The sequence below is a fragment of the Diadema antillarum genome, unplaced genomic scaffold (genome assembly GCF_040938485.1).
Source record: "Diadema antillarum isolate AM-2024a unplaced genomic scaffold, OU_Dant_1.0 scf00000017, whole genome shotgun sequence".
In the NCBI taxonomy this organism is placed as follows: Eukaryota; Metazoa; Echinodermata; class Echinoidea; order Diadematoida; family Diadematidae; genus Diadema; species Diadema antillarum.
Window position 1 is genome coordinate 3,452,725 of NW_027270906.1, and position 27,741 is coordinate 3,480,465.

The following is a 27,741-nucleotide window of genomic DNA, read 5'->3' on the forward strand; positions in this document are numbered from 1 at the left end:
AGGCTGCAATATTATCCATTCTATTTTCTTTATTTTTTCTTTGTTCGGTCATAACGAAATTTCGATATAACAAAAGAAAAATGCCCGTCCCGGGGATTTCGTTATAACGGGAGTCCACTGTACTCTAAAAAAGTGCATTTCATACAAGCTGGCGTAGTCCCAAGATGCAAGAGTGTAGTCTATCACTAGTAACATATTCATCTTTTTTAATTTTCTCCATCATGTTATTGCTTCAGATTATTGAAAATATTTGCTTGCATACAGTATATTCAGTGCAGCTTGATTAAATTGGAATGCTTTTCTATACTTCATTTTAGCTGTAGATCTGTTTGCTTTGATCGTATTTAAATGTGCTTCCAGATATCTGTTGGAAAGATTTCAAAATATGTTCACGAATGTTTGTAGATACATTTTGTTACTTGTTCTGCTAAAATGTACTGTACACCTTGACTTTTGATTAATATAAGCCAGACTTATGCTGTAATTGTAGGCAAATACAGTTTTTTTTTTCAGACAATTTATTGATTTCTTAACTTGCAGACAAAAGTATATAAAGGTTGATTCACTCCATCCACTGCTTATTCATTTTCCTAGTTTTTTCAGAAATATTTAGGTGATTTTATATGATTATTTACCCTCTTTAGTTCATATTACCCATCTGCGCCCCCATAGACTATGGTATATTCATTGTAAAGTAATCGCTGTGTGGAAATTTTAGCCAATTTCACGCAACCAGAAGCTAGTGCAAAAATAAAAGCATGCTGATTGCAACTGATTGACAAATTGCCCTACATCGACGTAAATAAGCACTGAATTGATCAGTGATCACAACACACTGATCAATTCAGTGCTTATTTACGTCGATGTAGAGCAATTTGTCAATCAGTTGCAATGAAAACATCTCGACGGAAGAATCATGAATTTGAATAACAAAGTAGTACCCGCTGCATGCTATAAGGATTAGAACCAACACTTGCTGTCGGGCGAAAGCTCGGTGGTCTAGTGGAGATGAAGCCTGTCCGGTGATCAGGAGGTCGTAGGTTCGAATCCTGCTCGAGTATGTACGCCCATGATTTTTTATCATGGCTACTACTAAAACACTGATCAATTCAGTGCTTATTTACGTCGATGTAGGGCAATTTGTCAATCAGTTGCAATGAAAACATCTCGACAGAAGAATCATGAATTTGGAAAAGCATGCTGATTTTTTGCATGCCATATGTTCCAGTACTTAATGTCCTTATTCCATGGAATTAAAAACATGCAAAATTTCTTTTGTCTGAACGAGTGCAAAAAAAGAAAAGAAAAAAAAATACTTGCGCAAAAATATCCACTTTTACAGTAGTTACGTTGTAATTGGGTACTCTATTACCCTTCATTTATTTGATCTTACAACCTAATGCAATTTTGAGCATGCATACATGAGTGAAGTTTTTTGCCAAAATAAGGAGCTTCCCAATATAAATCAGCAAATGCCACATATATCCTCTGCCATTTCTTTCAACAACAACAAAAAAGTTGGCATGATTGCATTAGAATGATAACAAGTGTGATGAAAATAAGCAGTCTAAAGTAATGAGTGCTTAGTATAGCTCCACTTTACCAGTAGGGGATAAAAGGGCTTTTTTGAAAATCACCATTTTTGCTGTCTCTGTATGGTTCTCTATGGTGCAATTTCTGCGATTTTTTGCTTCAGTACGAGTGGAAGCTGTTCTCTAGCAGGTTAATCATTGTGTAATCTTTGATTTTTGTGATGAATTCCTATCTTTATTATGAACTTTGATTTTTGTCTGTAACTAACCCCCACCCATGAAAGAAAACTTAAAAAGTGGTGCGTCATTGCAGGCTATAGAGTATTACAGAGATTATGTCACAGTCTTTTGTTAAATCTAAGTGTTGGTTCCACACAAACTGCCCTTGCATAAGACTTCTAGCAGTGGTTGGAACTGGGTAGGAACATGGTTTAGCAACCACTGTAATCATGGATATTTGGGTGATGAAAGGTTGTTTAGAACCAGTTTCCATGGCAATGAATAGCTATATGACACCACACTTCGGTACTCTATAGGGACTTGGTGTGTGTCTTGTTTCCCTGCTTTTGCTGAAGACAATTTGTTTGAATCATTTACTCTCAATATACAAATGATGCTCAGGTCTGAGTGCTTCTGTAGGAATTGTGTGCACATAAGGTAATGATGGAATTGTCTAAACTGCAAGGTGCAACCAATTGGATTAACCTGTTGAGGTCGGGCTGATTTTGCTACAACATGCATTTCCCATAAACCCTTGCCCGTGTATCCTCGGGACTGGTCCTCATCGGGTTGAGACAAGATTCCACAGTTGCTATGTGTATGCTTCCTACTGAAACATGTAAAGGCAAGTACATCATCTGTTTTATAGAATGGTGAACAAAGTTTTGCCAGATATCCATTGCTTGATTTTTTTTTGTTTCAGATACATTTTAGTAATTACCGATGCTTGGCAAATTTACTGGGTGCATTTTCTTTTGGCTTGCCATAGATGCAAACCGTGTATCAGTAATTACTGGGTGCATGGCAAGCAATCTCATGCTGGTACACAAATTTCTTGCTAAGTGTGCAAATTCTTGCTACTTGTTACTGGATGCATAGCCTTTTGCAAAGGCGGCTCGCAATGGACTCCCATACCTTGGGTGGTGGACTTGCATGCACACTGCGATCGTATCTTGCCGGTCGCGGGCTGTGTGTGAAAGTCCATTGCTCTCCGTGTGCATGTGCTGAAATTACAGCGAGCTGCCTTTGCAAAAGACTACTGGCTGCACGGCTAACCATCTCTTGCTAAGTGAGCAAACGCTTGCCAAGTGTACGAACTCTTTTGCTACAAGTACATGATAGCATGTTACAGTATCTCTCACCAGTGATTCAACATGATTATTTGATATTGAACATGCTGCCAGTAAAAACTGACGCACTGCTCTCGACCAATGAGGATACAGAATTTTCTTGAGCCGTTCAATGAATAAATGCAAATCATACCAAGCTCACCTAGCTTGAATGAATGCCCTCTCTGATGTCTTGGTGAATATTTTATCAATCCGGCAAAGTTTTTGTGGTGTTCTCCATCTATTTAATCAAATGTGCATCATTTCTTCATTTTTTTTTTTGTTTCTTGAAAACAAAGTTAAAGAGTGGCACCTGTTAATTTCCTGCTAATGATACAACAAGAAAGCATCTAGTATTTCATGCAGTACAGAGAACTGTTAAGATTGAGTGTGATAAGATTGCCAAAAGACTACATACATATTCGAATTTTCATAATAATCTGTAATAACGGTTCAAGACAAATAGAAAACTGGCCTGTGTATAGTGCCTAATATGGCAACAAATGTTAAGTGCAAACTCAGTTTTATAGTGTTGAAGGTATCGTGTAGAAATGAGGCTTCTTTGGATTGGATAATTGGAACAGTTTGCTCTTAGGTTTTGGAAGAAGGAAAAATGTCCATTAAATATGAATTCATCAGTAAACTGGATTATTGCAGACTTTTGAATTTTTTTCCTTCTATGTCTCAAAATGCATTGTGACGAGTGATAATTTCATTTGTGATGATATTTACTGTTAAAAGTGAAGAAAATGTTATTGGTCAAATAGTGCTTGCCTGATTACCAAACACATATGAAGCATGGTTAATGAACATTTTTTATCTCACTCTTCTCTATTTGTTTTCGCTCACGCTGATGTATGTAGCTATTTTTTTAAATATATATTCTTGTATTAGCCCACCAAGGAAGATAAAGAAATTGTGTAGATAGAGATAGTTGAGTAGATTTCAAAACTTCATGTTATGTTGCTTTGTCACACGCTATTACCATTTCACATCTTATTACGGCTTCTGTGGAATATTCTCAATTTGCAATCATGAATTTCTATTCCAGATATTTCTTTGTGATCATGTGGGTGTATAAAAAAAAGTTTTCTGCAAAATAAATGTAAAAAACTACTGTCTATAATATATTTTGCTGTGTTGGTTCCTGTGAAGTTTGTGCTGGTGAGAACACACGGTTCGTGCAGTGTTGTTGGTGTTTTTATTTGCATATTTTAGATGAAATACACATACATATATTTTGCAAGAAAATACATATACAGTCAACCTTGGCTAAGTCAACCTTGCATAAGTTAAAGGAATGGTACAGTATTGGTGGAGATGAGAATTGGGCTTTTAACTTTTTGCGAGATACCAAGAAAACATGGTACAGAGCATACCATTTAAGGGGAATTCAAAGTTTATTTGATGAAAATCGGGTTTTGGAATGACTGAAACATCCAAAAACAAAGTAAAACAAAGCGATCGTAATAAAGTGTGGGTCCCACACTTTATTAGAATCGCTTTTTTTAGCTCACCTGAGCCAAAGGCTCAAGTGAGCTATTGCGATCGCCCTTCGTCCGTCGTCCGTCGTCCGTCGTCCGTCGTCCGTCGTCCGTCGTCCGTCGTGCGTCGTGCGTAAACTTTTTACATTTTCATCTTCTTCTTGAAAACCCCAAGACCGATTTTCATCAAACTTGGCAGGTAGCATCCCTAGGGGGTTAGGAACTCAATTTGTAAAAATGGGCACCATGACCCACCCAGGGGGCCCCCAGGGGGGCCCAAACCCCCCAAAATTAAGGAATCTTTAAAAATCTTCTTCTCTAGAACCAGAAGTGATAGAGCTAAGTTAATACTATGAGTTAGTTCATTGATGACTGTAGTTTCAAGTTTGTTCATGGCAGAATCAGGGATGCCCCCCTTGGGACCCAGGGGAGGGGGGTGGGGAGGGGTTCTAATGGGGCCTAAATTGTACATTTTCATCTTCTTCTTGAGAATCCCATGACCCATTTTCACCAAACTTGGCAGGTAGCATCCCTAGGGGGTTAGGAACTCAATTTGTTAAAATGGGCACCATGCCCCACCCAGGGGGCCCCCAGGGGACCCCCAGGGGGCCCAAATCCCCCAAAATTAAGGAATCTTTAAAAATCTTCTTCTCTAGAACCAGAAGTGATGGAGCTAAGTTAATACTATGAGTTAGTACATTGATGACTGCAGTTTCAAGTTTGTTCATGGCAGAATCAGGGGTGCCCCCCTTGGGACCCAGGGGAGGGAGGTGAGGAGGGGTCCTAATGGGGCCTAAATTGTACATTTTTATCTTCTTTTTTAGAACCCCATGACCCATTTTCACCAAACTTGGCAGGTAGCATCCCTAAGGGGTTAGGATCTCAATTTGTTAAAATGGGCACCATGTCCCACCCAGGGGGCCCCCAGGGGGGCCCAAACCCCCCAAATGAAGGAATTGTTAAAAATTTTCTCTGGAATCAGAAGTTATACAGCTAAGATAATACTATGAGTGAGTACATTAATGACTGTAGTTTCGAGTTTGTTCATAGGAGATCCAGGGGTGCCCCTCTTGGGAGCAGGGGTGGGGGGGGGGGGGGGGGGGTTGGTTAGGAAGGTCCAAATGGGGGCCTGAATCGTACATTGTCATCTTCTTCCTGAAAACCTCATGATAGATTTTCGTCAAACTTGGCAGGTAGCATCCTTAGGGGGTCAGGATCTCAATTTATCAAAATGGGCACCATGCCCCACCCAGAGGGCCCCAGGGGGCCCCCAATTCCCCAAATTAAGGAATCTTTAAAAATTTGGGCCCTTATTGTACATTTTCATCTTCTACTTCAGAATGCCTGGTCAAATTTTGGTAGAGCTGTGAATAATTTAGATTAGTGACTGCGTGAAAGGTGAACTTGCGATACTCAGGTGAGCGCTAGACCCGCGGGTCTCTTGTTTATGGATATCTCAGCCATTTTAAAACCAATTTTCGTCAAATAAACGTTGAATTCATCATAGAATTACATGCTCTTTCATATTTCATAAGAGGTTTCTCATTATTTCACCAAAAAAATGTTAGAAACCTGAAATAGGTCTCAACCAAAACTGTATGATCCCTTTAAATAATCGCCTACGTAGAAGGTCTTTTCAAGTTCACTTCTCTTCATACATTAATTTTGATCCATAATAAGTTGAATTTTCTCTAAACCAAAGCTATTTCTCCAGTCCAAATAGATTCAACTTTATACGCAAGGTTGACTGTATAGGTCTACATTACAAAGAAATGGGGGACTGCACGTGCAGCCATCTTTGCAAAATACAACTGTTCTCATACAAGCTCTTGTTTGTGGCCATATTACGAAGTGGAAGGTTTCATGGCATAGTGGCAAGAGGATGGTTGTTGTTTTTTAAGACTTCCTTTCCTAAAGGTGGTACATCCACTTTTGATGGTAAGGAGGAAATCCAGGATTTTCATTTCACATGCTTTCAGGCATTTTCATGCAATGACTTTAGGTCACATGATAGTATCCCGTAATGGGATTTTCTGTCTCAGAAATATTGATCTGCCTAAATCTATTTTTAAAAAAATATTTTTGTGTTTTTTCTGGATTTAGCACCTTTTGAAACAAAAATTTTAGCAAGATGATGTACAACATGAAAATGTTGTACTAGTTTCTGTGACTTTGTGAATTTACCTGGAATGATTATATACATCTGTGCACATTCTTCTCCTGATTTCTCCATCTCTCCAAAGAATTTATATGTATAAATATAACATTTCACAACTATTATATCAATTAAGTAGCACGTGGGTCATCTATAGATAGCTACACAGCTAGGAAATCCAACCAGAATAGCCTTACTCTGGGGTCAAAGTGCAATCAGGCATGAACACTGGTTTCAGATTGGATCCCACTGGATTTAGCACCTTTTGGAACAAAACACATTTTTATGGTCTGATTTCTCCATTTCTCACAAGAATTTCAATACTCTGAGGAGTTTACTGGGTGGTATCACTAACAATAAATACATTTCTTTCGAAAGGTCAGATTTGATAGAAAGTGGATTTAGGACCTTTTAGAAAGGATAGAGGTAAAGATGGAGATTGTCAGGATTGAATATGAATGGGTCACTCAATGAGATCCAAGGCATAAGGGTACATTGCAGGAATGTCGGGTTATTTTCAATTTCCAGTGTGATTACCCCCCAGTACCTCCCCCCCACTAAAATTATCTTTGAGAACAACTATAATGAGTGATAACTTTGCCTCAAAATTGCTTCAAACAAGGGATGTGTTAGAATTTATGCCAGAATCAGCATTTTGGGTGAATATGCATTACGTTGGACTGACATATACGTAGTGGTGAATAACATGTTACGTGGAATGACAAAATTTTCCCTTTTATGTGTATGTATAAATATATATATATATATATATATATATATATATATATATATATATATATGGGCCGTGACGCGAGAAAAGGGCCCTTAGGCCGTAAAATACCGAAATTGAGTTTTCACCGCCACATTGAAGAGCGAGTTCTGATGTATCTAAATATGCAAACCTTTTTCTGAAATTCCACTCCTAAGTGCCCCAATTATGAAATTTAGAAAAGCATGTTTTGCCCAAATCCTGCCACTTTTTAACGCGTTTATGCATGCGCGCGCGTAAGTCATGGACGGGGAACACGTACTGTGCACCTTTAACAGCTCATAGTCCCACAGTTTGGGTCCATTATTCATCAAAGTTGGAATCTTTCCCCCCAATCTTGTCGTGGACGATATAATGTAAAAATTAAGTATTCTTATGAAATCATCGTTGCCATGACAACCACAAAAATAAGAGTTGCTTTTCAAATTCTAAACGAATTTGGGCTTTCAGTATAACACACGCATAGAGAAACATGTCGTTGGATATGGTAACAAAGTGTATCCGATTGAGAAGTGGATGTGTGCGTGTGTGTGTACTTGTGTGTTACTTACATGTATGTACATTGAAGATTATGTGTCTGTCTGTTTGTGTTTGAGTGTGTGTAGGCTTGCGTGTGAGTGAGACAGGAAGATGATAACAGACCATGTTTTTGTCGTGAGTGTCTAACGTAAACTATACAGTCATGCAAGTTGCTTGTGTTGGATTGTATGTTAAGCCATCATTGTGTTCTCCAGCATGTGAAAGTGGGTGTGTGTATGTATGTGTGTACTTCTGTGTGAACTTGTGCGTATGTATATTGTATGTTTATGTGTCTGTCTGTCTGTGTTTGAGTGTATGTATGTGCTGAGACAGGAAGAGGATAAGGGACCATGTCGTTTGTCTTGCATGTTTGTACACATGTAAATAACGTTTGAATGTGTTCGAATGTATTAAGCCATTATTGTGTTGCTCTGCATGTGAAAAGATCTATAAACAAACTTTATATTCTAAAAAGTTGCATGCATGAGTGTTTGGCTGGGTGTGTGATATAGCTGAAATGCTACGAACAGGGCCATGGTTAAAAATGAATGCAGCCATGTTTGTGCAGGCTTAACGGAACATCCCGTTACTGTTACACATACAAGATGTAATGTGCTTTTGCAAAATATACAATCTAGATGTTATAGCAAATGTGCGGATTTTATACTTGCAATGTAGGATGGAATTAATCATGGCCTATTTTAACCCTTCTTTTACAATTACATTACAAAAGTAAACTAGAATTATGTCACTGGGGTAAGAGTACTCCAATTATACATTCATTCATTCAACATAGGCCTACATGTGCAAAAACACACACGCATACACACATATGTACAAAGAAGTACCGGTACACAACATGCACTATGCAAACAAAACTGTAACATACATATTCACACATACTTCCAAGACAGTATCAAAATGAAAATGAAAAAGAATACATATAGAATTGTAGGCACATGTTTCTTATGGAATTTGTTGAAGTAAAGAGTTCTTGCACTTGCAACATTTTAATCTCTTCTCATACCACTTAATGGATCTCAACTCCATCAAAGACAATGCATGATGCAGTGTAGATAATTCAATTCCTTTTTCTTCATTCTTCTTTTTCCAACAAAACACAACACAAAATAAATCAGGAACTATATCTTAAACGTATACATTCGACTTCGCAGGGGATAAATGATACAGATAAAGATATGTGTGCATACTGGCAAAAAAAATACAGTTATGTTTCAATTGAGAAAAAAAAAGAATTGAGAGGTCCACTAAAAAGCAAGCTTGTGTATTGTGAACCACTCAAAGAAAAATATTATGAAATACTTATTTGCAAATAAGGGACACGACGTGACAGAACAGATGGAAAGAACGGAAGAAAGAAAAAAGAGAATGCCTCCACACTGAACAATCTACATGGATTGGAACTCCAGAAAGATGGATGCAACTTCCACCAAAAGCAGATACAGAATGAAGTAGTCTACAAGTAAAATTCAATAGATAAAGTAATGGAATTCAACTGTCTACCCTAATTGTCTTGTATAATTGTACTAAAAACTATGTGTCGATATACTGTTTGTCATATTCAAATGACTGTAAATGACATGTACATACTCATATCTGATGTAACGGAATTAAGCAGAAATAAATCAAATCAAATCAAATCAAATTGTTCCCATTGCTATATGAAAACTGAGGTAATTTTAACGTCTGTTCCCTGAAAAATGAAAAAAAAAATCATATAACTCTTAATTATGTCATGTTGCCATACCCCGGAAGAAAGAGTAACATCTACAGTTGTACTCACGAAAAAGATCCAGTGATTCTCAAGTGGAAAGTTTTAAGTGAGATTTCTGTTGGGGTCCATGCTTCCCATACCCTGATGAAATTACAGTAATCACGTTACATTAATATCAGCCCAAGCTCAGCTACATGTGAAGAATAGTAAGTCATCATATGTATCCTTTTTTCCCCCTGGTATTAGACACAGAAAAACAGAAAAGAAGAAACATGTATGTCAACTGCTTCAGGATGAGGCTAGCTACATACTGTACAAGTTTTCTCTCTTGGGCTCACTAAAAAGACTGACTTTCAAATTGATATCGACCACAGTCTACTAGTACATGAGCTGATTAAATCACAATATCATTTGCACATTATTGGTAAGCTGAGATAGCAAAACAGTGGAAGTGAAGAGGAAACTTCTATGCTTATAACTTTTTTGAACAAGTCAACTATGAATACTTGCAATTGCATTGTGCCATTTATAAACACATGTCAACAACAGACAATACATAAAGGATATGGTAACTACTGGAAGAAAACCTAAGAATGTTAAGTTATCTGAAGATGCATTTGAAATTGTTACCCGTAAATTCATAGCAGAGTACTGATATGCCATGAGTATTAATAGTCTTCCACAGCTAGCAGTGTCTTGAGGGCATGATAATCACACCTGCCTTCTTGCCAACGACATTCAGTATAGGGTGGAATTTTTTTAGCTAAACCAGCTGTACTCGAGTACATTTGTAGGTTATGATAATGTGCAGCATATAAATGCTGCATACATGCATGGGGCAAAACATATTATTGTCAACCATGATCCAAGTTTCCAAACCAAAGGGCAATACCAGTATCTGCTCTAAGAGTGAAATACAGTACGAAACATAAAGTGGACAAGTATGCCAATAAGTTGAGGATGACACTTCATAGCTCTATCATGAGGCCTCAGTCTCTCGGACTGGGGGCAAGTGACATCTTGGAAGAGGAAAGGTCTGATGTGCTTGAAGATATTCATAGCGCTCTGTCGAGTGTTGATCCAGTAGATATCAGCCTGGATGGGTAAATGCTTGTTTTGAGGAACCACTCCAACTGTCTTGAGTAAACCCAATTATAGTTTTTCTTTTTTTTTTTCATTATCCCAGAGGTGTTCCCTCACACAAACAATTCCTGGCTGAACATGGTAGAAGTGAAAGTACGAAAATTTTCTGATCTCAGACAGCTCCCTGTAAACGGGACAGGTACGCCTTCCAGTCTTACAATTGCCAACACCACCAGAATCGTGAAGGAAGATTACTTGTCCACGACTTTTGAAACTGTTGAAAACTCCTCAAGGCTGTCACAGTCAGACCTGCAAATCATGAATATTTTGAATGTTGATATTATTCTATTTCTTCGAAGGTTTAAGGTCATACTCAATACTAGAGTGTCATTGCAGAAGAAAAGGAACCATGCAGGTTACAGAAATGGAATGATTAAAACATATTAAATCAGATTTGAAATGTAAACTCAATGAATTAGTTCTATATATACCTCCTCAGCCAGTGCAAGATGCATCTTAATACAAAGCATATTATGCAATTACCAAAAAAACATTATGACTGTATGATTATGTCTTCTGATTTGGTTCATAGATCCAGGTATTCATAGTAAATGAAAAGGATAGGTCATAATAAATTATCTTTTTTTTAAAATTCAAATTATAGTTATAGTTCTACTTTACAGTCATAAGATTGTTACTAAACTCAACATTCGATACTATTGATGCAATTAGCTGATGCACAGCACAATACAAACCTGCAATTAGTTGTTTGCTCCTGCCAAATCCTTTATCTACCAGACACCAAGTACGTCTCCTCTCCATCTGACGGTTCTGTTCCAGTTCTGTGTGCAGCCCAGGGTTGTCTGCTTGTTCAGGAATACTAGCACAGCCAAGTTTTTATTCTGCCCTGAAATATGAGAACAAATGCTTAGTCTGATTAATGTGGGTTTGAAAGGTGGACTGTACAGTGGGATTTTTAAAATCAAAATAGTGGTATAGATGCCAACTTTGTGGACTGTTGTTGTGTTCTCCCAGTGATGTATTACAACAATTATTTATTTCAATTGGAAGGAAAGAAAAAGAAGAAATGAATACCGGTAATACGCCCAATGATTAGAGATATGACAGGTGAACGAACCTTCAGTCACTAAATCATTACATGAAATCTGGAGAATAATCTCCCCTTGGCATTTAGACAGTGAGTACCTACCCATAAACTCCTATAACAATACTCTGAAACATATGTTGACAATGAACACTTATTATGAATAGGCCTAATTCTACAGTACCAGAATAATAAATGTAATAAATGAAAATACTTCTAATAGTGTGTCGATGAGATGTCTTTGTAACCAAAGTTTAGCACTTAGACTAGTCTTTTGTGGAAAATATGAGAGAACTGATTTTGTCTTTTGGGCTTGCCCTTTGATACTTCAGCCTCATTAAGGTTCTAACTGGTTAGTACGCTAGTCCCATTATTGTTTTTCGGATTTTTTTTTATTTTAAGTTGATACATGTAGAACAACCCGGTAGGGCCTATCTAACAATTATCAAGACTATTAAAGGACAAGTTCACCTTCATAAACATAAGGATTGAGAGAATGCAACGATATTAATAGAACACATCAGTGAAAGTTTGAGGAAAATTGGACAATCGATGCAAAAGTTATGAATTTTTAAAATTTTTGTGTTGGAACCGCTGGATGAAGAGACTACTACAGCTTGTGAGTCATATGCGTACAACAGCATAAAGAAAATGTAAAGAAAATTCAACATATTTTCACTTTTTTCGCATAATAATAGAGCACTTGACTTGCCTCTTTCTAAAGGCAGGGGGAATAATATTAGCCATAACATTTGTCGGTAACGAGTCGGGAGAATGTGTACTTTTTTCAAAAGATGAAATTTTGTGAAATTCTCTTTATATTTTCCTTATATTGTTGTACGTATGTGACATCTAAGTTATTCACACACTGCAATAGTCTTCTCATCCAGCGGTTACTGCACAAAAACTTCAAAAATTCATAACTTTTGAACGGATTGTCCGATTTTCCTCAAACTTTCAATGATGTGTTCTACTAATATTGCTACATTCTCTCAATCCTTATGTTTATGAAGGTGAACTTGTCCTTTAATAAGTATTAAGACCTAGACCTATGCTAGTTTGATTCACCAATGTAGAATTCAGTTATGCAGTATAACTGTCAAGGAACAAATGTAACGTTAGTTGTAGAACTATCTTGCTTACAATGACATTACACAAATGTCACAATCTCAAGTAGGCCCAACCTTGTTTGCCTTTGGGTGCAGAAACCTAACGTTACACTTGAACAAGTCAGACAAAGCTGAACCACATGCATGATGCAGTTTACGTTGTTGCCTGAACTAAAGCAATTATCCTCACCGCTAAAACACAGGATTGCTAAGGACAGTGTGAACACTGGCTGTAGCTTATTTCGACATTTTATATGAAAGGAGCGTTAAGATAAATGTAACAATGTCATACATCTACGCATCGTCAGACATAAATGTAGGCTTAACACGTTACTACTACGGAAACGTTTGATAGCATCAGCAGATCCCCAACAAAAAAAATTGAAAGATTGGGTCTGCGCTGAGCACAGGCCTGACCGAGCACGAAATTCAAACATTTTTCCATGAATTTAAATCAAATTCAGGGTATGTTCTTACCATTTCATCATTGGGGATCCAATATGTTGATGTTCACCTTGAGATAGATAATCAAAATATTGCAGGCGCCGTAGAAAAAGACGTTGTGGACGGGTTGATAAGGTTGATTCGAGCTGACCCACTCCACGTGAAGGAAAGGACTGGTGAACAACGAGCTGAAATCTTTTGGATTGCGCGTATTGCTTTGTCAAACTTCCGCGCCGTTTTCTGGCGTTTGTGCGCGTCAGAGCTAAGGGCCCTTTTCTCGCGTCACGGCCCATATATATATATATATATATATATATATATATATATATATATATATTTATTTATTTATATATATATACATATAATATATATATATATATATATATATATTTAAATGAAAAACAGCAATAATATATATTAGTGGTATAATATGATATATTATCATATTATATAATATTATATATTATTATATGATGGTATATTATGATATATGATTATGCCTGTATTAATAGGCATAATTTATTTATAATAACAGCAATAATATATTATACATAGATATATAATATGTCCCTTTTGTATATATATACATGTATATGTATATATATATATATATATATATATATATATGAATGAATGACAGCAATAATATTATATCTGCTTCGAAATAAAATGTCAAATGTATTGACTTGACAAAGCCCTATGGGCGAAAATTCGTCAAATTCACGTCTCTAACGGAGTTTTTATGACCTATTGTCGTGAATATATATATATATATATATATATATATATATATATATATATATATAATGTATGTATATTTATGTATGTATATATATATATATATATATATATATATATATATATATATATATTAGGGGACTAGCCAGCTACAAAGACAGGTATATTGACGAGGTTTTACTATTCTATGGCGAGCCTCATAAACTAAACAAGACAAAAGCATACTTTTAGAAGACTAGTAGAGAATACCCTTCTTTGCAAATATGTTTAAACAATACCATTTGCATGGTTCTTGCCTGCTGTCTTGCCCCAGGTTCACAGGTTTATTTTGTCATACGTACACTACGTACATAATAGCAGCGAGTCTTTCTATGTTAGTTGTTACCAGAATTGTCAATCTTGTACACTTTTAACTACCATGATGTAGAGTATCCCTCTCCTTATCTTTTCCTCTCACTTTTCTGTCTTTTTCTCTCTTTCTTTCATCTTCCTATCTATGAACAAATTGAACGCGCATAATTCATTTTTTTAATGATGTTTATGTACATAATATGTGTACGTTATCCATACTGGGCGTCCCAGTCAAGCTTTTCATAGCTTATGACGATCCAGACAAAATGTGTAATATGTACAAACTATGTGCATATTTGTGAATAATGTATGTATATGCATTTTGTGAATAAATCAAATCAAATCAAATCAAGACAAAAATGCATTTGCTCTTGAATATGTATGTCTGTGTGTGTGTGTGTGCGTGTGTGTGTGTTTGTGTGACATTTGTGAAGCACATACTATTTCATTTTCATGTCGTATTTTTCCACCACTAAATTAAAACACATACAGACTGATACCCAAAGACTGCGTTGAAATATCTATCAAGTTTGCTGATATTCGAGGTTTTATTCAATGCTAGTCACTAAACCCGACAAAGGAAGGCGCCACAGGCATTGATGTGCCAATTCACCAGAAATGTTACACGCTGCGCATAATTTTTTTGTTTATTTTATTTTATTCTATTGATTTTTCCCCTTTTTAAATCGCACCTCTAACCCGGGAAACACATTTTCACACCCTTAATACACCACTCTTAGTGATCGAATTGACGTGTATTTAAGAAGAGTGAAGTGAAAAAAGCGGCATTATGAATCATAGATTAAGAGGAGATCATTTTCGTGAAACCAGGAAGGTTCAAGAGAGAGTTTCCACCTCCATGGTGAAACAGTGGAATTACCTACACACAAAATACTTTTTCCAAATAGGACGTACAAGGTGACACAATGTCGATGACGTGTGATTCTCCCATGGATTCGTCTCTTAATGTAAAACCATCACTTTGTCAACTCGGCATCTATGGTATGGACCTTTCGATTTAACACGGTCACCATCACTAATCAATTGTTAAAGTTGCACAACAATTTGATAGAAGGGATGATGATTTCTTCCGTCCATTAAAGTCATGTAAATCGGAGTAATTCAGTGAAGATGTTTGGTTAAGTGTTCTTACAATGGGAATTATGACTGTATCGCCGCATCTGATTTGCATAATATTATGGCATGAGCCTCTGACTGATGTCCTTGTTCAATAAACCAAGTGACACTAAATATATCAAATTATATATATATATATATATATATGTATATATATATATATATATATATGTATATATATATATATATATATATATATATATATATAAATATATATATATATGTATATATATATATATATATATATATGTATATATATATATATATATATATATATATATATAAATATATATATATATGTAGAAGTATTGGAACAAGTTCACTCGGTTGACAGCAGGTTCATCCGTATTTTATTGCTACTCGGAGTTTCATGCCACCTCCATTTAGGGGCAGTCATCAGGCAATGATTAAATACATCCCAGAAATGCATTTGGATATATACATATGTATATATATATGAATAAATATATATATATATACATATACTAGTATATACATACTTTCTTATTTCATTCTAATGAGAACGAAATTTTCACTGATGTGTGGTTTAACTCTTCTTACTTTCAGATAGTTATGCAAACAGGCTATTTCAGCGTATAACTCGTTTTGCGATTTATTTTTGCTTACTACGAGACAGCGCCCCCCCCCCCTTCTCTGCTCTTCCATTGACAATAGATGTCAAAGACAAACCAAAAACAACAAAATATTGCAAATTAGAATGCCATTAGTTTACTTATTTGTTTTTGAATTATTGTGGAAAAGGGATATTTCTTCAGTGAGAATGAAGCTTGAATTTGGAAAGTCTTTCTGATTAATCCGCGCATTTATAAGGGTATCAAGTCATCTGACATTTTTGGTCTCTGAAAACTTTTACCCAAATATATGAATTATCTACGGTTGTACCTCGGGATTTGCCGTGTCATATGATCGACGATTGGTATCACAAAAAGAAAACATGTCGACACTATGTTGGTAAATCCCAACACATAATGGGCCACCTGTGTACAAGGACATGGGTCTACAGTACCAGTTTTTTCTTTGAAGCGTAGATGTTTATTTTGTTGAATTCATTGATTTGGCTTATTGCCATCATGGCAATAGTGTTGTTTATATAAATGAAGTCAGTGTAGTAGTGGATGTTATTTTAATTTTTGTGTAGTGCAGTTTTCCTTGATACAAGTTTGTATGTTAATCTCCGATATACCGAGTGTGTTATATATCATTAGGGCGGAGCTGTGTAGGGCCATCCAGCCGCATGCAGTTTCTACTTTTGTGATAATTTCTTTGTATTATTCAATTAGAAGTGATGTACATATTATATTTTGCGGAAATAAAATCAATCAATCAACCAATCAACCCTTGGTCTTCTGCGCAGAACACTGTCACCATGCTCCAAAGACATCAAGCGTCAAGTCTACCAAGCACTGATTCGTCCTCAACTATATAGAATATGGCTCAGAAGCATGGAACCCCAACTCTGCAGGAGCAGTGGAAGGCTTGGAGAAAGTGCAGAAAGCTGCAGCCAGATTTGTCCACCATGACTATCGCAGAAATACCTCTGCCTCAGATCTTGTGAAAAGGCTGGGATGGGACACTTTACACACCCGCAGACTTCTTGCACAATACACAATGTTCTTCAAAATTCACCACCATCATGTCAATATCCCACTTCCAGTGTACATAACCCCAGTTAAATATTTCATCAGACACGATCACCTACTGAAGTATGAAATACCTGCAGCAACTATCGACGCTTACAAACTTTTTCTACCCCCGCACAATCAGGATCTGGAACCACCTACCTCTCAAGTTGCAGTCGAGGCACCATCAACTGCTACTTTCCAGGAAGCCGCCCTACCTGTCATCAGAGGGATGCAGCCTCATGTGGGCTTCAGGCTACTCTAAACCCAGCCCTGGATTTTATTTGCACCATTACCTTTTTTATTGTACATACAACTTTTTCACTGTCCCGTACTCTTACTTCTAACACTGTCACCTACTGTCGCACACCCATCCAAGTTTAGCTTCATAGACAAGCTGCTATCGGGATTATAATTATCTTCAAGGTTCAAGGTCCTCTTCGTTCTCGTCATACACGTTCATACTCTGGTGCACTCGCCCCTCCCTAATTTTCATTTGCGAAAGGTTCATTACTAGATAAAATAATTGCTTCAATAAAGTTGTTAGTGAAAATTCAGCCTAGGATGGCCGTGCCATTTACTCGGCATTGAACCTTGAAAATAAAAATGTTCACTCATTGGGCATGAAGGCTCCTAACCTCAGGTTTGGTATACTGTTGATCGCCCTTTGACACTGTGAAAGCAGACCAGGAATAAAAAAAGAGAGAAAGGTCGGCCAACCCAGGCAGAACAAATTTATATGAGGAAAAAAGCCCAACGAATCAACCTATATTGATGGTTAGTGAACCGAGCAGCAACGAAATGGCCGGTGGATCTAAGTATTTTGAAGCTACTGGTCAGAGTCTGTGTGTAGAGACAGAGTTAAGCGTTATACTATAGTATGAATGGTGTGGCGCCATGGATAGAAATTCCTCTCGCAGGGTGTCTGACATCAAGACCACGATTTGCTGGCTAACTTACCGCCGAAGCTTCCCGCTGACTGTCTTCATTGGATTCATATGCTCTGCTGTGGTGTGTTCGAGCGATGTGTAAGTTATTCGATAAGTTCAGCGAGTGTGAGAGAGAAAGTGAGTATTGTTTTAAGATTATGTTGGGTACCAACACCGGTTTGGAGCATAGTTGCACTTTTGTGGGCAGATAGGGTTTTCATCGTTTCCGGTTGGGGTGATAGCGTTTCAGAATGCTGATCATAATATAGGATATATTATGTATAAACATGTTGAGATTTCACGTATTGGCTCCACGAAGAAATGAAGAAACAAACTGATGAGGCCAATAAACTCATGAGTTGAATAAACTTAGCCTTCTGAGACGCTATCACCCCAAGACAGGGAAGAGGATTCATTTTTGAATCACGGCATTTGTTTCAACTTGTTTTTTTTTTTTTAAACAGAATTATAATCAAATATGTTGATTCAAAACATTTATTTTAGATTGTATTGGAAAGGAAATCCCCACTTCCCAGCGCCAGGCTTTCGCATGATTTTCTCCCTTAACGTACGCATCTCGGTAGGCCTAAACATTTTGAATACGATTTTATGACATGAATAAATCAAATTCAATTGAAATCATTATAAAAAGTAATGAGATTAATCAGGCAACTCTCTTTGTTAACAAGCTGTTCTTTTTGTCAGTAAAATCTTTTATATCTCAAAAGAAAGCTTATGATGAATTTTCCTTATAATAACATCTTATATATTTCTGTTTAAACCTAATTAAAAAATGCGTATTGAAATTTCCATCCACCTTTATACTATCACAATATATACATTACGCTCCAACCTATCAACTACCTATACAAACATCTTTCTTGCACAGATTCCCATTCATTGTATATTTGAATTCAAGGAGATTGAACTTATTGTTAGATATTATTCCATTTCCACTGTAAGAATCATGCTTGCACGCATATATACAATTTCTAATATCTGTGTCTCAACTACCAATAAATCTTCAAATGAAACTGTGGTAATGCAACTTCCAAAAAGCCTTAAAAAGTATAACATAATAATATAGATCTCTCACCAGGCTTTTCATAGCAAAATCAAAATATTGCCTCTATATATTTCATCTCACACGTTTCAAAAAGGTCTGTAACCCAAATAAACCTTTAAGCTCTGACAAATCAACCAAAATTCATCATCTTCAGGTCTCCTCGCTTATAATATTGAAACGATGTGCTTTGAATTTATGATGTGCTTACCTCTCCATAAAAACTCAAAGCAATTTAATCTAACGAGTCATAAAACCCTCACTGAATTGTAATGTATGTACGAGATAAAGTATATACAACACTGCAGACTAGACATACGCTTTCAATTATTCATTGTTAATTCCTCATTAAGGTCAAATGTCTTTGAGTCCACCAATTCATTTTTTTTTACACTTCACTCAATTCTCCGTCACTGCATTCCTTCAATGAAAGGAAAATACTCCTATGTATAGAACCTTCACGATTTCCACTGTTTGACAGAAAAACAAAAACGTTTTTAAAAGTTAAATACTGGTACTGCCATGGTTCTCAGCGCAATATCTTAGATTTATCTTTAGTCACTTGAAGACTATAGAGTTGTAAAAAATCCTTCAAATAGCATTTTCTCTCATTTGTCACATTATTTTATCTAGGTATAAACAGATAAGGATAGAGCGAGTCGAACCCGGCATTCTACTTTGAAATTATCACTTGAATTGTCATTAAATACACAACAAACAGTGTTTGAATAATCATATCACTGCAACCTGTATTACTGAATAAATGTACGAATTGAATTGAATTGAAATTGCAACCCATTTCCGAAATGAAAGGTGAAAATATTTTTTTGAAGAAAAGAACACGGAAACCGAATCAAGTTTGTCGTAGTTGTTGTTTAAATCAGTGGCCAAAGAGAAAACCGAAGAGTATCGTATAGGATCGGTCAACGATCAAAACTAACCTGTTGCACTTCAGAAGCGGTAATATGACTTGAGTACTCTGATTAGAATCCCCAGATATTGTGCCGTGCTTTAATCAGACTCCCCCCCCCCCCCCCCCGCATGCATGGAACTCAAACGGATTCGGCGCAAAGCACAAAGCACGAGTCTAGACTGAGTCTGGAGTGTGCCTCGTTCTAAAGGACAGTGACCCCGTGTGGGGACGAAGAGATCTCTTTAGAAGAAGAACAAGAAGAAGAGGAGAAGAAAAGTTATGAGCTTCTCTTGGCGGACGAAGCGCCTGCACGCGTTAAGGCAATGAAATAACTGTCCGAAAGATATCTAATTCTGACAAAGTTTCCAACCTTCTGTTGCCAGTCAACTGCGAAAACCGAACGACCTGCTGGCACCTGCTGGCACACTCAACATGTATACATAGGGACAAACTATTCTCACTTGTAAAATAGAATAATACATTGAATCGGCTACTGCTAAACACGGAATTTCTTTGAATTCCTGTAATGGCGGTTTCCTTTTTCCTTTACTATATTCATAATACTGTTCGTAGTCGTTTCTTTTAATTTCAATCAGCAGTAAAAGTTTGATTCACTGACATAATTGCGTCAGAAATGGTAACAATTACACACAAAACACATGTCATGACTATTTTGTACGTCAATCATTTATAATTCTAAATCTTAATTCTAATTTTATTTGGTAGACATTGTTCGACAGCACTTTCAATTCCTTCATTTTTTTCTATCATTTTTCTTTGATTCGCGACCTCACAGTTATTATGAATCATGTATTTCCTTTTACCAAAGCTCCAGTCGAACGTTACACAGCTTCCGCTCAGAATATGAATCGCATCCTAATCTCTGATCCGAGAGAAAATGGCGTTAAGTGGTCTCAGTCTTTCACTTTACGTCCACAACTGCAATCGCAGCAGTGAATTAAGAAAGTGAACGTTTTCCATCTTCCACGTGACCATGCTGTTACCGGCACCAGTTCTAGCAGCTCTTGTATAGCGGCCTAAGGAGTAACCATTTTTCATTACATTGTGGTGACGAGGGTTTCATTGGTCTAGACCTGTCTCCAGTTATAGGCGGTCACAAGGTTTTACCGAAAGCAAAATGACGTCCATATTATATTCATTAATTGACAGGACAGACACAAGGACATGTACTAGAGATGGATCACACATACAGACACACACCCCGGCACACAACCCACATGTGCATTTACGGATTGTACCCTGAGACGCAAATGATGCTCCGAACACGGATGTCCCATAGTTTGATGATAATTATCTACCCAAACCCTATAATTCTTGTCCAGGTTCCCATCTGAGGATTTAGCGGTCACGCGTCACCATAATGGTATGCACTGCTATCCCGTTCCATACGAGCGAATCCTCGAACATCAACCACCTAGGTACGGCAACATGACGCACCTCTCACAGAAAGGACATGGTGGAGGAACACCAGGGGTGCAGTACCCAATCGCATCGCTCAAGTCTTTCTACGACGATTTTCCCGCGGGACAACGCGTTCCCGGACACATCGCGTGGATCAACAACCCAGCACGGACCTTCTCCGTACTGGAACCTTCTGGCGCCGGCGGCTGTGCGGGCCATCTCCTCACCACCGTTGCGGTATCCGCGCGACAAGAGAATTGCCTTCTCGCAGTTAATGCTGGTTTCTTTGATACCAGCGATGGTGGTTGCCATGGAGCCGTGGTTAGCAACGGAAGACAAGTGAAGACCTCCGGAGAACTGCACAACGCTCACTTTGGTATCAGGGAAGATGGGACACTAGTTTTCGGGTAAATACATAGAGTGACTCAAAATGTCAACGATCTTCTTGCAAGGTAGTTAGTAAGTGGGAGATTTTTTTTTCAAGTTTATTGTTCCTAAGAACAGATTATTTCAAATTTGTACTTCATGACATATTACTTATTAACATATTTTTCTGATAGCATTTACCTCTGAAGCTTCTTGAATCATTCCTTAATGTTTGTTTGTTTGTTTGTTTGTTTGTTTTTTTCAGGGGGATGGGGTTGGGGGCTGCGGACCAGGGGGCGGTGTTAGATGGTTAAGGTAAATTCAATGGTCTTAACACCCCCACCCCGAACCTTCGAAATAAAGAACCTTATTTTATTTCCGGATGAACGAATCTTCGGCATAACGAACCTTCGGAATAATGCCACAAAATTAATGTCGGATTAGCGAAGATCCAAGTTAAGGAAAGTTGTGGGTTTTGGAATAACGAACTTTATTTCATTTTCGAATTAACAACCCTTCGGAATAACAAACATGACCAACATCATCATATTGCCAACCCAATAAGTCTTTATCTCAGAGTTAAAATTGACGATATTTCATAATAGAATCTACTTGTGAACACTTCTTTTAAGGCTTATTTATCAATTTAGAGCCTTTGGCATTTTCAGAAACATTCTGACACTGATCTCGTTGAGTTAATTTTCAACTGCGGCTTTGACGAATAACGGTTTTAGTGTATTGATTCAAGGTCTGTCGCCTCTGGACAAAATCATCAGATCCCCGCACTATCAAAACCACCTTTGTCGTGCATCTATGCAAATTTCTACCAGGTATTTAACTGAGGAGGACGTGCTGCAGGAGGAGAACCCGTTCATCCAGCTGGTTGGAGGGGTTGGATGGTTAATACGGGACGGGGAGGTGTACATTGAAGAGAGTCGCAAAGCTTGTGATGAGGTCGTGAGACCAGGTTAGTGAAGGTCATCATGGAGGTACCACACACTCCTTGACGTCATCGCACTTCATCTTCTGTCTTTGGTGGTGGTGGTCAAGTTTTCCAGGTCCGCACAGATCATCACAAAAAGAAATCATGTGCAAACCTCTTCAAAGATTCACTAAAACACCTATATAGGATCACTAAATAGAGAAAAATAGTTATTGCAAAGGATACAAGCTCATACTCAAAAGCAAAAAGAGACCATGTCATTTTTTTAAATCATTATTCATATCATAACCGGGGTCTTTTGAGGGATGGGAAGGGTGCATTAATGTATACATTAAACTTTGCTACAGTCAGCATAACAATTACTGTTATCAGCCTAACCTCACCGATGTAATTGGCTAACCCCCTTTCAAAGTAAGGTAATTTTGTATTATATGTTATGTCTGTCATGCGGATGTGATATCTGTAGTGTGATACTCGACACAGCACTGCGTTTTTATCGCATGTAAGACTGTTGCTACATTTACGAGGAATGTATACGTTATGAAAGCTGAGAAAAAGCGGAAAATACAACTGTATCTTCATTCATATCCAATCATCGTTGAATTCTCAGATTATGAAGGCATATTTGACACGCTGTCAGCTCGTGTTGCCGTCGGGAGTGATGAGGAAGGTCACGTGGTCATCGCTCAGACAGACGGACAGACTATGGTCAGAGGGTGAGGGAAATTGATTTATTCTTCTCGATTATCGATTACCAAAGTTTGTCGACCTCGTTCAGCGAAATAGTCATGACAATGATGTCCTCTGATTTATGGCTCTTTTCTTAAACTAGTATTTCGTATTATCATAAACAGAACATTTATTTTTACATAAAACTCCGATCCACGATAGAATTGTAAGCTTTAGAGAACGCTCATGAACTGCGACTTAATTCAACCATGGAGGTGTATACCTCCATGTTTCAACTGACTAATAATGTTATCAAGAAGATGTTGCCTGTATGTCAGAAACCAGGGGAATCAATATCACAATCAAAACTGACATCAAAATCAAAATCGTCAAACTGTGCTTATGAATACTAAAAGTTAGCAGTTCAGTGGGTTGGCTTAATCTACAGCCGGGCAGCCCAGTCAGTGGTGGCATAAAACGAAGAAGATGAATGCATATCGCGCTCTACTTTGATTGTGGATACTATTCATTCTTGTTCTTCATAATCACCGGGTAGAATAATACCAAAATGCATTGAAACACGTAATGAAATCAGGCTTTCAAAGTAACAAACATTGTGGTTATGTTTGGGATGATACATTAGAGGAGAGGAAGGAGAAAAACACGATTTACTTAAAAAAAAAACGCCAGAGAATGATAAGAAGAGATATATCTTTCATGTCCATGAGATGGGCTTTCGAATTTCTTCTCTTGGCCATCAGAACCTCCCTCGTAGCCTTCGCGGAGTGGTTGCTCTCTCAGGGGGTGAGGAATGCTATCAATCTGGATGGGGGAGGTTCCACCACTCTCATTATCAACGGCACCATGGCCAACATTCCATCCGATTTCTGGTAGGTTGCCTTGACAACTAACAACCTCCGCCCCAGAGAGAATCTTTCGCGTGTGCGACGTGATGAGGGATGTCATTTGCTAATTTAGTTCAGTTCAATTCAATTCAATTCAGTTTAATTCAATTCAATTTAATTTAATTCAATTTAATTTAATTTAATTTAATTTGATCTAATCTAATTCACTTTAATTTAATCATATTCAAGTCAATTTAATCTAATTAATTCAGTTCATTTCAATTCATTCCAATCCGATTCAAATTGTCTTTCCATTGCAACCAATAGAAATTTCAGATACATCTGTAACTACCATGATTACAACAAATCAATGATACAAAATGTATGAACATGAAATCCAAAATGGAAGAGAAAATGAGCCTGTAATCTATGTGAAAGTATTTGTTCAAAATCACTTTGTTATTGTAAAAGAGAGGACAACGAGCTTGTAGATATTTGGGTCCCTCAATACGATTGACTTACAGAAGAAAAAAAAGGTAAAATACTGGAAGCACACAGAAAATATAGCAAGAGATGATTGGGGACAGAAGATATTGGATAAGAAACTTTTACATTTTACTCAACCAGTTAGACAGCATTTTGTAGTGCTATTACGTTATTTGCATTTGAAATAATTATATTCAATTTTCATTGAAATGTTAAAATAGAGAGGAATCATGATGAAAAAAAAACACTATACAGTTTCTTGTCTTTTTCTTTAGAAAAAAAAAAATCGCCAGCAATAACACCCACATACAAAAAATGATTTGCTCGAATCATTATCGTAGAACTATAATTTCTTTGTCCTTTTTGTATTTTTCTTTTTTGCTTGCAGTAACTGCAGCAAGATACCCCTGAATATTTGAAACACTTAGATGACTGATACATGCTTACCAATGAAAGGCCAATAGCTCACCTCCCTCTCTCCGCCCCCTTTTCTCTCTTTCTTGCGAGTCCCTCTTTTAAGATTTTGTCCATCCTTCGTGTATTGAAGCTTCATTCTGGATAATTATAATTACGTACATACCTCACAGGACAATTTTATCGTCATTATTGTCATAACAATTACAGTCAGCATCATCGTTGCTATAAGAATTATCACCATCTATTCTCTGCACCTCCGATACCAGTACGAATTCGACCTACAGGTGTCCGCGAAAAGTGTCCACCATAGTGTGTGTGCACGAGCCGTGGTGCAACCCGAGGGACTGCAGTAACCATGGAGATTGCGTCCAAGGTGAGTGTCGTTGCTATGGCGACTGGTATGGGCCGTCGTGTGACCAGTACGCTTGCAGCAACCACACTGCGCCAGTGCACTGTCACGGAGGTAGGATAATTTTGTTGTTGTTGTTGTTGTTGTTATTGTTGTCAACTTTCCTTTTTGTTTAACCCATGGTAACCCTCATTGCCGCTTTATCTATGTTTACGCCGGTGACGTACAAGACATTTGCTTCTGCGACAATATGCTGCGGCCGTATTTTCTTCAGTAGGACTAAGGGTTATGGTTAGGGTTGTGATGTAGGGTTTTAGGTTTAGTGTAATGTGAGGGTTAGGATTGGATTTAGGGTTATGTTTGTGGTTAGAATTAATGCTTGGCTTAGCATGCAGACATTTTATGGGAGCAATTGTCATAGGAGCAAATGTCATGGAACTGAAAGTCGTTTGATAGTAGTAGGCCTGTATATGGCATCATAATAATGTGTGTTACATCCTATCTCGACCCACCGTCGCGTCGGAGCTTTCAAAAGTGAAAGGATGCCTAGAGAGTGATTCACAAAGAATTTAAGTCGATCTTAAAAGTTAACGATTTACTTTAAAGCTCATGTATGCACTGTGTGTCTTCAATTTTTTTTTTCTGACTTCTGAATGAAAGTGAAAATTTTGGAGACTTTTTTTCATACAAAATGAATTAAATGACAAACACCTCCTGCCCTTCCATTTCTTTCTGTGCCATTGCTAATATGGTCAAAGGTCAATGTTTTGCGGGCACTGTTTCATCATGACCTTGTATCTATGGCAGAAACTTAAAGAGTCATACTTTTAAGACTCTTGTTTCACACATCTCGATGGTTTGCAAATGAAGATTATTAACTCTAATATATTTCGCTCAGAGATGCCAAGTTCAAAAAACTTTTATGAGTGAGATTTTTATGACTCGGCGTCTCGGCGCTCGCGCGCATACGCAAGTGAACGAGGGGGGTGTCCCCTCATGGTAGGGAGCTTTTTTGAATTATTAGCTCTTAATGATGCGATCTGGTGCATACTTAAGTGACTATTTTTTACTAATTTTGAAAGGCAAAAGGGAAATATACCTTCATTTGCAACTATCACTTTAATCCTTTGAGCTATGCTCCTTATTTTTAGCCCAAATTGCAGACTTCACCAGATGCGTGAGAAAAATGGGTGCCATGCGTGAGATCGTGAGACAGACCCTAAATGCTTGAGTCTCACGCAGAATGCGTGAGACTTGGTAGTTCTGTTTGCTCAAACAAACCTCACCTGAAAACACACTAAAATAGATGGCTGAGGCTACGAGCCAGTGTGAGTTATGGAATGTATACATGACAGGAGAAGCAACAAATAACGCTAGCATCTTTCGCTTGCATTGTTCACCTTCCAATCTCTAATCTGAAAGTAGGAAGAGACCAAACCAAAGGTATGATGGGTTATATAAGACTTGTATTCTTGTAATTCTCACCATCGTTGCAGTTAAAAGATTATTCATGATATCATGGATCTTTGTTCTCGCTGAGTATATAAGTAGGCCTATATCAAAATACTTTTCTCGATTTGTCACTCATGTTTCATCTCTCCTAGTTGGACATTGTCTCACCAACTTTCTGGTTAGCAGGCAACCAGCTCTGTTCCCCTTGGAGTTACTTCACGAGTACAAGTTACCAACCACACTCCTAGCAACGGCCATAGCAACGGCAAGCATCCTATGCAATGTGATCTGCCTTGGTTACCTCTGCTCCTCCATCTCTAAACAAGAGACCCATTCCTAGCAACCAGCAGGATGGGTTGCCATGGTTACTGCCACTCCTGACTGGTCTTTGGAGTAGGATCACATCAAATCACATTGGGTCACAACCAAGTAGGGGATGGTGCATTTGGGATTGACGTTTCCAAGAAACTTCTGTTTTAATAACATGATCAGGGATCCACAGAAATTCTTTTTTTTTAACTTGCCACTTGAATAAGTAGATTTATCACTTTTCATATCTTCACTAGCGCAAAAGGATGAGGATAAAGATGAAGATGATCCTCGAACAAGGTGTTTATTTTTGTCAATTGATCATTCAAATCACTTTCTAGCATAATGAAATGGCACTTGACTAACCGCTTTCAGAATACGGGGAATAATTGCTACCCGTAACGTACGTCAGTATCAAGTTGATGGAATGAGTAATTTTCATGAAAAAT

The 27,741-nt window shown here is 37.5% G+C and overlaps 1 protein-coding gene across 1 annotated transcript; it reads left to right on the forward strand.

Moving 5' to 3' along the window:
* Nucleotides 1-16,939: 16,939 nt before the first annotated feature.
* Nucleotides 16,940-27,323, forward strand: LOC139725756 (N-acetylglucosamine-1-phosphodiester alpha-N-acetylglucosaminidase-like). The gene is made up of 8 exons (XM_071636842.1): nucleotides 16,940-17,061; nucleotides 17,275-17,373; nucleotides 21,378-21,863; nucleotides 22,653-22,789; nucleotides 23,376-23,481; nucleotides 24,196-24,324; nucleotides 25,449-25,645; nucleotides 27,136-27,323. The coding sequence occupies exons 1-8, from the start codon at nucleotides 16,940-16,942 to the stop codon at nucleotides 27,321-27,323; spliced, it is 1,464 nt and encodes a 487-aa protein (XP_071492943.1).
* The last annotated feature ends 418 nt before the right edge of the window (nucleotides 27,324-27,741 follow it).